This window comes from Piliocolobus tephrosceles, chromosome 3 (genome assembly GCF_002776525.5).
Source record: "Piliocolobus tephrosceles isolate RC106 chromosome 3, ASM277652v3, whole genome shotgun sequence".
Lineage (NCBI taxonomy): Eukaryota > Metazoa > Chordata > Mammalia > Primates > Cercopithecidae > Piliocolobus > Piliocolobus tephrosceles.
Window position 1 is genome coordinate 106,961,415 of NC_045436.1, and position 12,606 is coordinate 106,974,020.

Here is a 12,606-nt window from a genome sequence, read left to right on the forward strand (position 1 = left end):
CTCTGTCACCCAGGCTGGAGTGCAGTGGCCGGATCTCAGCTCACTGCAAGCTCCGCCTCCCAGGTTCACGCCATTCTCCTGCCTCAGCCTCCCAAGTAGCTGGGACTACAGGCGCCCGCCCCCTCGCCCGGCTAGTTTTTTGTATTTTTTAGTAGAGACGGGGTTTCACCGTGTTAGCCAGGATGGTCTCAATCTCCTGACCTCGTGATCCGCCCGTCTCGGCCTCCCAAAGTGCTGGGATTGTATACATTCCACCGCTTTTATAACATCATGGATAAAATTTAGTTTTCAGAGTTTTGTTATGAAGACTATACTATAAACCTCATTGTACAATATCCTTTATTCCTTTGGATTGCAATAATTGTTCGTTGTACATTTCCCAAAGTAGTATAATTTATCACTATTGCCATATTGCTCTCCAAAAAGACTGAATAATCTACAGAGCCACTTACAAAATTTTTGTATTATTAATTTGATTTTGTTATGTTTGCCAACATTGGTCTTAACTTTTTTTTTTTTAAGCTTAAGACAGATGTAATGGTAACTTAAAGTTCCTTTAGTTTTCTTTCTTTCTTTCCTCTTTCTCTCTTTCTTTCTTTTTTTGAGAGGGAGTCTTGCTCTGTCACCCAGGCTGGAGTGCAATGGCGTGATCTCAGCTCACTGCAACCTCTGCCTCCTGGGTTCAAGCGATTCTCCTGCCTCAGCCTCCCGAGTAGCTAGGACTACAGGCCTCCGCCACCACGCCCGGCTAATTTTTGTACTTTTAGTAGAGGTGGGGTTTCACCATGTTGGCCAGGATGGTGTCGATCTCCTGACCTCATGATCCACCCGCCTAGGCCCCCCAACGAGCTGGGATTACAGATGTGAGCCAATGTGCCTAGCCTAGTTTTTCTTTCTTTACATTTTAATATGACTGAACTGATTAGTAGTTCCCAAAACGCAAAAAAAAAATTGGATTATTTGCCTTATAAGTTTGACAGTGAAGCAGGGTATTTTGACTGTCAATTTGACCATTCAGAATATTTATTTAATATACCACGATTTATTATTTGTATTCGTCACAGTGTGGACAGTTACTACTTTATACAGAAACTTAATAAGTATGTGGGAAAATTAGATTAGTAATGTATTAGAGCATCTAGTACAATGGATAAAGCCTGAATGATGAAAAAGGAATTACTCATTATTTTTCATGGATTTTCTAAGAAAAAGTGCACATTATCAGCCGGGCACACAGTGGCTCACGCCTGTAATCCTAGCACTTTGGGAGGCCGAGGCGGGCGGATTGCCTGAGCTCAGGGGTTGGAGACCAGCCTGGACAACACGGTGAAACCCCGTCTGTACTAAAATACAAAAAATTAGCCCAGCGTGATGGCGGGCACCTGTAGTCCCAGCTACTCGGGAGACTGAGGCAGGAGAATAGCTTGAACCTGAGAGGCAGAAGTTGCAGTGAGCAGAGATCACGCCAGTGCACTCCAGCCTGGGCAACAGAGTGAGACTCAGTCTTCTGTCAAATTTAAAATGAATATTACTGTTAGTAATGACATCAAATAAAAATGATTTTACCTAAAACTGCACATGGTAAAATTGATGATATATATATTTTATTTTAAAAATAACATCTTTTTTAAATTTTTATTTATTTATTTTCTTTTCTGGTTCATGTTCTCTCATGAACATCTTTTCTCTTTCATGAACATCTTTTCTCTCTCACTGCAGCCTGAACCTCCTGGCTCAAGTGATCCTTCCGCCTTGGCCTCCCAAAGTGCTGGGATTATAGGCGTGAGCCACCTCACCTGACCATAAATGTTCTTTTTATTTCTCTGAAATTATTTAATCAGAATCAGTTTTTCTTTAAATTTATCTATTTATTTTATTTTATTTTGAGATGGAGTTTCACAGTGTTTGCCCAGGCTGGAGTGCACTGGCACATTCTCAGCTCACTGCTACCTCCGCCTCCCAGGTTCAAGCGATTCTTCTGCCTTGCCTCCCAAGTAGCTGGGAATACAGGTGCCCGCCACCATGCCCGGCTAATTTTTTTGTATTTTTAGTAGAGACGGGGTTTCCCCATGTTTGGCCAGGCTGGTCTCGAACTCCTGACTTCAGGTGATCCACCGGCCTCAGCCTCCCAAAGTGCTGGGATTATAGGCATGAGCCACTGTGCCTGGCCCTATTTTTTTAACAGGCTCTCTTGCTCTGTTTCTTAGGCTGCAGTGCAGTGGTACATTCACTACTCATTGCAGCTGCAAACTCCTGGGCTCAAGCGATCCTTCTGCCTCAGCCTCTGCCCACCTCAGTGTGTGGTGTGTGCCTGTAGTCTCAGCTACTCTGGAAGCTAAGGCAGGAGGATAGCTTCAGCCCAGGAGGTCCAGGCTGCAGTGAGCCAGGATCACATTACTGCACTCCAGCCTGGGCAACAAAGCAATACCTTGTCTCAAAAAAGAAATTTTAGGCCGGGAGCGGTGGCTCATGCCTGTAATCTCAGCACTTTGGGAGGCCGAGGCGGGCTGATCATGAGGTCAGGAGATTGAGACCATCCTGGCTAACATGGTGAAACCCTGTCTCTACTAAAAATACAAAACATTCTCCCAAAAGAAAATGATACAAGACTGAAAATATTGGCATTAGAAAACATACAGAACTGCAATACTAACAATATTTGGTAACAGAGAAAACAGCATTCAGGGAGTGGTAGCGGGTGCCTATAGTCCCAGCTACTCAGGAGGCTGAGGCAGGAGAGTGGCATGAACACAGGAGGCAGAGCTTGCAGTGAAGGGAGATCGCGCCACTGCACTCCAGCCTGGACGACAGAGCGAGACTCAGTCTCAAAAAATAAATAAAAATAAACAAATAAAATAAAATAATACTCTGAGGTACAATATAAGTTTCTTTTTTAAACCTGAAACTATTCTGATCCACTTTAAGCCAGCAAAAAGGGTCTCTAGGGGGAGTCTGATAGCAAGACAGAGTCTCAAGTAGGGTAAGATCATTACCAATGACATCCTATCACCTTTGCCATATTCTGTTGGTTGGAAACAAGTAAGAAGTGCTGCTTGCACTCAAGGCAGGGGACTACACAAATGCATGAATATTAGAAGTGGAGATAACGGGACGCCACCTTACAGTATGTCCGCCATAGCTGGAAAGAAAGAAATGATAATACTCCAAGAAGAAAGCATGATAAATTGAAGGTACAAAATAAGATGACTAGAATATGCCCAAACATAACAGTTATCACAGTGTCAATGAATTAAATTCACCTAAAAAATACAAAAGAAAAAATAAACAGAAGACTTGGATGTGCTGTTTCTAGGAGACATACCCAAAAGAAGATGATACAAGACTGAAAATATTGGCATTAGAAAACATACAGAACTGCAATACTAACAATATTTGGTAACAGAGAAAACAGCATTCAGGGCAAAAAGCTGTAACAGAGATAATGTGCGATATTTCATATTAATAAAAATCTAAAACACCTGGCAGATATCATAGTTTTGAATCTTTATGAACCAAACAATATGCCAACACTTTTAGTAATCAAGGAAAATTGAACAAATTCTGAATCATAATGGGAGATTTTAACACACATCTCTCACAAAATCAACACATCAAATAAATAAAAATAAGGCTATTTATGATTTAAGTAATGTAATGAGCAAGTTTGATTTAAAGGCATAGATATAGGCCAGGCACAGTGGCTTATACCTGTAATCCTAGCACTCTGGGAGGCCAAGGCAGGTGGGATCACCTGAGGTCAAGAGTTTGAGACCAGCCTGGCCAACATGATGAAACCCTGTCTCTACTGAAAAAAATACACAAATTAGCTGGGTATGGTGGCGCATGCTTGTAATCCCAGCTACTAGGGAGGCTGAGACAGGAGAATGGCTTGAACTTGGGAGGCGGAGGTTACAGTGAGCCGAGATCTTGCCACTGGACTCCAGCCTGGGTAAGAAAGCAAGACTCTGTCTCAAAGAAAAAAAAAGGAAATAGATATAAAAAACTGATTATGCTTTAAGACACAAAGAAAATTACAACACATTTCAAAAGACATAAATCAGGCCATTTCACTATTTGCAATGCAGTAAAATTAGAAATTAAAAGAAAATAACAACTATTGAGAGATCTATCCATGTTAGACTGGGTGTGGTGGTTGACGCCTATAATCCCAGCACTCTGGGAGGCTAATATGGGAGGACTGCTTGAGCACAAGACCAGCCTGGACAGTGTAGTGAAACCCCATCTCTTCAAAAAGAAAGAATATATATATATTTTTAAAAGTGATCTATTCTAGTCGAAATTAAGAAATACCCTATTAAATATACATAATAGATTTTATATTATATCCTGATTTCAGAAATATTAATATATGAAAAAGATCATTTTAGGAAAAATACCATATGTCTCTGGTTCTTAAAGATTATCCTTAGACTCCTGCTCCCCTCATGCAAGCTGCAATCATTTCTGCCCCTATTTGTTAAGATCCTGAACGCCAACAAGTAAACAGTCTCCTCCTCCAGACTTTTCTTTACATTTCAAGACTCAGGGTAGCATATTTTGGGGGACAGGAACAGTGCTAAATATATTTGCCTGTTAACATATTTAATTCTCACAATAACCCTGATGAGAGAAATCCAGTTTAGATTGTGTAGAGTAACTAGCTCCATGAACATCTGTTAATGAAAACCTCAGCAGGGACAAATAATTTGCCCATGTCTTGTCCTGTTAGAGACAGAATTCAAACCTGGCTGGCTAGACAGCCTGTGCCCTTTTCTGTACATCAACCTGCATGCCAGTATTGTGTTCAAAGGTGTTTTCCCTGGCTTGGATTCCTGTGGAAAAGTTTAGCAAGACCATCTACATACCAGTCCATATCCCTTAACTATGTTAGACTAGTAAGAGTTGATCTGTAAAATCTCAATGCTTATTCATTTTCTTTTTCTTTTTTTCTTTCTGTCCTGAATGGTGTTAGAGAGAACACTATCTCACCATTTCTGCAGGCTATTTTATTTTATTTTATTTTTTTGAGACAGTCTCACTCTGTCACCCAGGCTGGAGGGCAATGGTGTGATCTCGGCTCACTGCAACCTCTGCCTCCCAGGTCCAAGCAGTTCTTCTGTCTCAGCCTCCTGAGTAACTGGGACTATAGGCACCTGCCACCACGCCCAGCTAATTGTGTATTTTTAGTAGAGACGGGGTTTCACCGTGTTGGCCAGGCTGGTCTCGAACTCCTAACCTCAAGTGATCCACCCACCTCAGCCTCCCAAAGTGCTGGCATTACAGGAGTGAGCCACGGTGCCTGGCCCATTTCTTCAGACTTTAAAACCGAGAAAATAAATTAACTGGGACTGAGAAAATAAAACTATGCCCTGCTATGCATGAATCTGGGAGGACACATACAAATAAAGTTAGCTGCAAAGTTAAAGAGAAATAATCTTTCCCTCAAGGACATGCTGCAGCTGTAAAGCATCAAAACACCCCCTTCCTGGAGTGACTACTGTTTTCTCTCTGACTGAGAAGCTTGGTTCCCTGAAATGATAGACTAGAAACCAGTTTGAAATTATGTCAGAAAGAATGAAATATGCCACCCTTACTTGGAACATCTAAGGCACAAAGAAGCAGCTGCAAAGCTTCAGAGGACTTTCTGAAAACAACATTCCACCTTAACTTTCTAGTACCCAAAGAAATGGGAACCATGGCCAGGCATGGTGGCTCACCCCTGTAATCCCAGCACTTTGAGGGGCCAGGGCAGGCAGATCACCTGAGGTCAGGAGTTCAAGACCAACCTGACCAACGTGGCAAAACCTTGTCTCTACTAAAAATACCAAAATTAGCTGGGTGTGGTGGTGGGCGCCTGTGGTCCCAGCTACTCAGGAGGCTGAGGCAGGAGGATCGCTTGAGCCCAGGAGGCAGAGGCTGCACTGAGCCGAGATTGTGCCACTGCACTCCAGCCTGGGTGACAGAGTGAGACTCTGTCTCAAAAAAAAAAAAAAAAGAAAGAAAGAAAAAGAAAAGAAAAAAAATAAAAGAAATAGGAACCTGTTCTCCTTTGCAGTCCAGATCTGATGTTGTCCCACTTTACATACAACCCTATTTTGCTTTGATCCTATCTTTATTTAATTTTCGCCTAAATGTCTCTCTTCCCCAAATCCTATCTTTTTTTTTTTGTTTGTTTTTGAGACAGAGTCTCGCTCTTGTTACCAGGTTGGAGTACAGTGGCGTGATCTGGGCTCACTGCAGCCTCTACCTCCCGGATTCAAGTGATTCTCCTGCCTCAGCCTCCCCAGTAGCTGGGACTCCAGGCATGTGCCACCATACCCTGCTAATTATTGTATTTTTAGTAGAGACGGGGTTTCACCGTGTTGACCAGGATGGTGTCAATCTCTTGACCTCGTGATCCACCTGCCTTGGCCTCCCAAAGTGCTGGGATTATAGGTTGGAGCCACCATGCCCAGCCCTTATCTTTTTTTTTTTTTTTTTTTTTTTGATGCAGGTTCTCACTGTAGCCCAGGCTGGAGTGCAGTGGTGCAATCACAGTTCACTGCAGCCTCCACCTCCTGGGCTCAAGTGATCCTCCCACTTCAGTCTCCTGAGTAGCTGGGACCACAGGCGTATGCCAGCTTGCCAGAATAATATTTTTGTATTTGCTGTAGAGACAGGGTTTCACCACGTTGCCTAGACTGGTCTCAAACTCCTGGGCTCAAGTGATCAGACCTCCTTGGCCTCCCAAAGTGCTGGGATTATAGGCTTGGGCCACCGCACCCAGCCCCCTATCTTATCTTTTCTTTTGTTTGGTGACATATCTCATAGTTTCTCTGATGTGCAGCCTCTCTTGTTGTAGCAAGTCAGTAAACCGTACTTCTTTCAACTACAGGTTTGTCCCTGATGGTCTGAGGCTGATTGGGCTGGAACAGTATCATGGAGGTATGGCCAAGATCCTTGCTACCATGAACCAGAACCCTTGGTCATAATATGCACATCTGAGACTTCTCGAGTCTCCCCTGCATTAGGCTTCTCTGTCCTTGATTACATGGGTTTTGCATTGAATCTGGACTTTTATTATCTCTTTGGCCCTTTAGAGTCATGCTGATTTATTGAGTCCGCAGGCAGAGCAATTTATCCTTGGGGTTAGGGCCCAAATTCATGAGTTTTTCTTTTATATTTTGTATTTCAAAAAGAGAGAGACAATGTATTTAAAAACAGTTTCTTTTTATATTACTTATAAAAGTAATATTTTTATTTTTGACCACGAGCCAGCCTCTTGTGGTTTGCCTCCAAGATACTTACACTACTTCCTGGCATAACTTCACAGAGGACAGTGAATTGTAGAGGCTACCCTGGAGAACTTTGGCTCAAATAAGATTGTTCATTTTAGACATGTCTTAGATTGAAAAAGGAAGAAAAAAAAACCCAAGTCTCATGAGGAGACTTTCTTCCCTATCCTTTTTTTTTTATTAATTTTTTTCTCTTTTTAAAAATGTTTTTCCTTTTTGTCTTATCTTTCTAAAAGAGAGATCATTTAGTTTAATGAAAGACTCCCTCCCTCCCGAAACATCCTTCATTTCCATTCGTAGGGGTTTAATAAATATTGGCTGCTTTATTCTATGAGTTGGCAAAATTGTGAAGGGCCCAAGTTACTGTTTCAACCAATCAGGTGTAAAACTCGTGTGTGTGCATGTGTATCCTGAATTGGGCTTTTCTATATCTAAACTTTTTCCCTTTCCTTAGAGCAGAAAGATTATTAGCTTTTCTCCAATAATTGTATATGTATCTATAACTGGCTCCTGCTTTTTCTTCTCTTTTCTTTCTTTTTTTTAAAGAGACAGAGTCACACTATGTCACCCAGGCTGGAGTGCAGTGGCGATCCAGAGGTGTGATTATACTACACTACACCTGGGAACCCCTGGCCTTGAGCGATTCTCCTGCCTCAGCCTCCTGAGTAGCTGGGACTATAGGTGCACGCCACTGTGCCTGGATTCTTCTCACTTTCTTTTCCTGTTTTCTCCCTCCTATCCTCCCTCAAGAAATTTTAAAGGTGAATTGACTAAAAAAAAAAAATCATTTTGTTGTCATGTGTGCACTCTAGAAAATCTAGTCCACATAAATAATCAAAAATTTCTAAACAGAAAAAGTTAAAAATGGTATTTTGTTATGTAAAAATGCTAACACTGTATTTTAATTTTCATAATACTAAAGTTAAATTTCTAATGCTTTCAACTTTCTAAATTTTTATATTGGGCTTAAGAGTCAAATAACTTATTATTTCCAAAAATTGTGTAAGATTGAAAATATAATATGGTGCTTAATTAAATAAAAATATAATTAATTACAGATGTCTTTTAAAAGGTTTTGATTACGTGAAATTCCTGTAATACTATAAAATGTGTTAAAATTTTAATTTCTAAGTTCTTAAAATCTTAAGAACTTACACAACAAATTAATTGATATGTGATCTTTGGATACTTGAACAATTTTAAGTTAAAAAATGATATAAAACTCTGGTCATAGCATATGATGGAAAAATCTTAATTTTCTGAAACTTGTGATGCCTTCAAAGGAACCACTGATGCATGTGTGGAAATTTTATAATATAAAGAAAAAGAAAGGTAAAAAAAGCCCTCCCTAAGATGGCTGCTGACGACGAACTACTGCTCCCGCTGCCACCCGGGCTGTTGGAAACCGGCAAACAGGGTCTGGACGAAGTAGAAGTAGCGACTGAACCCGCCGGTTCCCGGACAGTCCAGGAGAAGGTGTTCAAGGGCCTGGACCTCCTTGATAAGGCTGCCGAAATGTTACCGCCGCTCAAGTTCAGCCGAAATGAAGATTTGGAAGAGATTGCTTCCACCGACCTGAAGTGCCTGTTGGTGCCAGCGTTTCAAGGAGCCCTCACCATGAAACAAGTCAACCCCAGCAAGCGTCTAGATCATTTGCAGCGGGCTGGAGAACACTTTATAAACTACTTAACTCAGTGTCATTGCTATCATGTGGCAGAGTTTGAGCTCAAAGCCAAGAGCAACTCAGCTGAAAATCACACTGCTAATTCCTCCGTGGCTTATCCTAGCCTCGTTGCTATGGCATCTCAAAGACAGGATAAAGAAGAGAGATACAAGCAGAAGAAGGAGTTGGAACATAGGTTGTCTGAAATGAAATCTGCTGTGGAAAGTGGTCAAGCAGATGATGAGCGTCTTTGTAAATATTATCTTCTTTACCTTCAGAGGTGGATTGATATCATCTTTGAAGAGATTAAGAGCATTGACCAGGAAATTAAGATCCTGAGAGAAAGAGACTCTTCAAGAGGTATCAACTTTTTAAATTTTTTTTTGAGATGGAGTTTTGCTCTTGTTGCCCAGGCTGGAGTGCAATGGCCCGATTTTGGCTCATGGCAACCTCCGCCTCCCGGGTTCAAGCGATTCTCCTGCCTCAGACTCCCTAGTAGCTGGGATTATAGGCATGTGCCACCACACCCGGCTAATTTTGTATTTTTACTAGAGATGGGGTTTCTCCATATTGGTCAGGCTGGTCTCGAACTCCTGACCTCAGGTGATCCCCCTGCCTTGGCCTCCCAAAGTGCTGGCATTACAGGCATGAGCCACCATACCCGGCCCAAGAGGCATCAACTTCTAACTCATCTCACCAGAAGCCTCCAGTGAAACCCTTCATTCTCACTCAGAATACTGCCCAAATCAAAGTGTTTGGAGCAGGTTATCCAAGTCTGGCAACTATGATGGTGAGTGACTGGTATGAGCAACATCGGAAATATGGAGAATTACCAGATCAGGAAATAGCCAAGGCAACACCAGAGAAATTCAGAAAAGCAGCTCAGCAACAGGAACATCAAGAAGAAAAGGAGAACGAGCATGATGAACAAACACTCTACAGAGCTCGGGAGTGGGATGACTGGAAGGACACCCATCCTTGGGGCAACCACCAGAACATGGGCTGCAGGGTGCACACCTCCCCCACCAAGGAAAGCCAGGCAGTCCTCCCCTCCCTGGGTTCACACTTCAGCTGTGTACAACGAAGGCAAAGATGCTAAATCTTGCTTTGCATTCAATAAAGTGTCAAGTGATTAAAAACAAAAACAAACAAAAAAACCTCTGGTCACTAAATACAGATTTTATCTATTCTTATTCTTACAACGTTATAAAATGACTATACAAAGGATGTGCAAATGTGCTTTTCAGAACAGGGGATCTGATAAAAAATAAAATAAGCAAACAAACAAGCAAAAATAAACTGTGCAAATGCTTTGGATGATATCATATATGGGTTTGTTTTGCCAGCTTAACATTTAGGAAGATAGTCTAAAATGTGTACCAAAAAAATTAGGTAGATATTTCTTGATTTCCTGTCTTCTAGACTTGCCTGCAAAAAACAGAAGTTGGTTGCTTTGGTTAAAGGTGATAATTAATAAAACAATAAAGACTATACTCATAATAATTACAGAGAAATATGAATATGTATGCAAGATAATTTAGTTTATTAAATAAATTCTTGATATATTTACATTATAATTTCAAGTATAAATACATTGATTTGTTTAATATACTGATTGGATTAATTTTATGTTAAAGTTAAAAGCTTTAATTTTGTAACTTATTTACATAGCCATGTAATTATATATGTCTATATAAATGTATATTAAGATCAATTGAAGAATCATCTATAAATAGTTAAAAAAAATTTAAGGTGAAATCAATGTTAGTAGATTTATTAAAAACAGATAAATTTTTTTTTTTTTTTTTTTTTTTGAGACGGAGTCTCGCTCTGTCGCCCAGGCTGGAGTGCAGTGGCGCGATCTCAGCTCACTGCAAGCTCCACCTCCCGCCATTCTCCTGCCTCAGCCTCCCGAGTAGCTGGGACTACAGGCGCCCGCCACCTCGCCCAGCTAGTTTTTGTGTATTTTTTAGTAGAGACGGGGTTTCACCCTGTTAGCCAGGATGGTCTCGATCTCCTGACCTCGTGATCCGCCCGTCTCGGCCTCCCAAAGTGCTGGGATTACAGGCTTGAGCCACCGCGCCCCGGCCAGATAAATTCTTGACTAACAATTGTTACATGGATGATATTCTAAAATAAAAAAGAGTAAAATTAGAATTTGGGTTTTCTTTTTGGAAAATGACCAAGATAGTCTGTGACCAGATAACAGCTATTCTTTCTAAACACCAAATATTCTATTGATTCTCTAGACTTCTTGACATACTCTGGAATAATTTTGACCAAAAATTCCTCACTTTTCAGTTAAGTTGCTAGTAATAACTGTTCCCTACTGATGTGGTTTTAAAATATGTATAATAACTTTAGCTATCTTTTGGAGTTTTTGTTTGTTTTGTTAGGGTCTCGCTCTGTCACCCAGGCTGGAATGCAGTGGTGCAGTCTCTTCTCACTGCAGCCTTGACTCCCAGGTTCAAGCCATCCTCCCACCTCAGCCTCTCCAGTAGCTGCAGCTACAGGCATGTGCCGCCATGTGCAGATAATTTTTTTTTTTTTTAATTTGAGACAGAGTCTCCTTTGTTGACCAGGCTGGAGTGCAGTGGTGCAATTTAGGTTCACGGCAGCCTCCACCTCCCACGTTCAAGTGATTCTCCTGCCTTGGCCTCCCGAGTAGCTGGGATTACACCACCAGGCGCACAACCATGCCTGGCTAATTTTTGTATTTTTAGTAGAGTCAGGGTTTCACCATGTTGGCAGGCTGGTCTCCAGCTCCTGACCTCAAGTGACCAGCCCACCTCGGCCTCCCAAAGTGCTGGGAATACAGGTATTAGTCACCGCACCCAGAGGTCTTGGGTTTTAGAAATTATAATTTCTGTTCATACCTTATATCTTCTGACAATTCTTCTTCACTCTGCCTTTATTTTAGACCCTAAATTCAGAATAATAAAAATGTTAAGATGTCTTTTATCCTTAAAATATCTTTAGGCTTCCTAAAATGACCGTTAGGTATCACAAATATTTGCTCCTTCACTTTCTACACAGGAAGAATAATTGAAATAATTGTTTGGCCTGGAGTGGTGGCTCACGTTTGTAATCCCAGCACTTTGGGAGGCCGAGGCGGGCAGATGACTTGAGGCCAGGAGTTCGAGCTCAACCTGGGCAACACAGTGAAACCCGTCTCTGCGAAAAATACAGAATACAAAAAATCAGCTGGGTATGGCGGTGCATGCCTGTGGTCCCAGCTACTTGGGAGGCTGAAGTTGGCAAATTGCTTGAGCCCGGGAGGCAGAGGTTGCAGTGAGCAGAGATCGTGGCACTGAACTCCAGCCTGGGTGACCCCAACTCAAAAAAACAAAAAGAAAGAAAGAAATAATTAAGTGTGGGTGTTTTTCAAACTTAAACAATGGTGAGGACTATTTTTTAACAGCAAATATTTTTTAAAAACAGGAAAAAGAGAAGGAAAAAACCCGTATTTTATGAATTTTCTATAATGTGACATTTTTATTTTAAAAATAAGTAACTTAAAAATGGATATTACTCAGCCCAGCACGGTGGCTCACGCCTATAATCCCAGCACCTTGGGAGGCCGAGGCAGGCGGATCACAAGGTCAGGAGATCAAGACCATCCTGGCTGACCCAATGAAACCCCGTCTCTACTAAAAAAATACAAAACAA

The 12,606-nt window shown here is 41.4% G+C and overlaps 1 protein-coding gene and 1 non-coding gene across 2 annotated transcripts; both read left to right on the top strand.

The window, feature by feature from the left end:
* Positions 1-8,505: 8,505 nt before the first annotated feature.
* Positions 8,506-8,572, top strand: LOC111549417. Its single transcript, XR_002733725.1, has one exon. It is a non-coding gene; the product is annotated as a small nucleolar RNA SNORD42 (small nucleolar RNA).
* Positions 8,573-8,627: 55 nt separating this feature from the next.
* LOC111549359 (immunoglobulin-binding protein 1-like) lies at positions 8,628-10,036 on the top strand. Its single transcript, XM_023222531.1, has 2 exons — positions 8,628-9,297; positions 9,609-10,036. The coding sequence occupies exons 1-2, from the start codon at positions 8,628-8,630 to the stop codon at positions 10,034-10,036; spliced, it is 1,098 nt and encodes a 365-aa protein (XP_023078299.1).
* The last annotated feature ends 2,570 nt before the right edge of the window (positions 10,037-12,606 follow it).

Bases quoted from the DNA above. Each gene is read 5' to 3' on its own strand.
- LOC111549359 (XM_023222531.1), top strand. From the start codon at position 8,628: ATGGCTGCTGACGACGAACTACTGCTCCCGCTGCCACCCGGGCTGTTG. The intron at 9,298-9,608 runs GTATCAACTTTT...ACCCGGCCCAAG, and splicing joins AGAAAGAGACTCTTCAAGAG to AGGCATCAACTTCTAACTCA.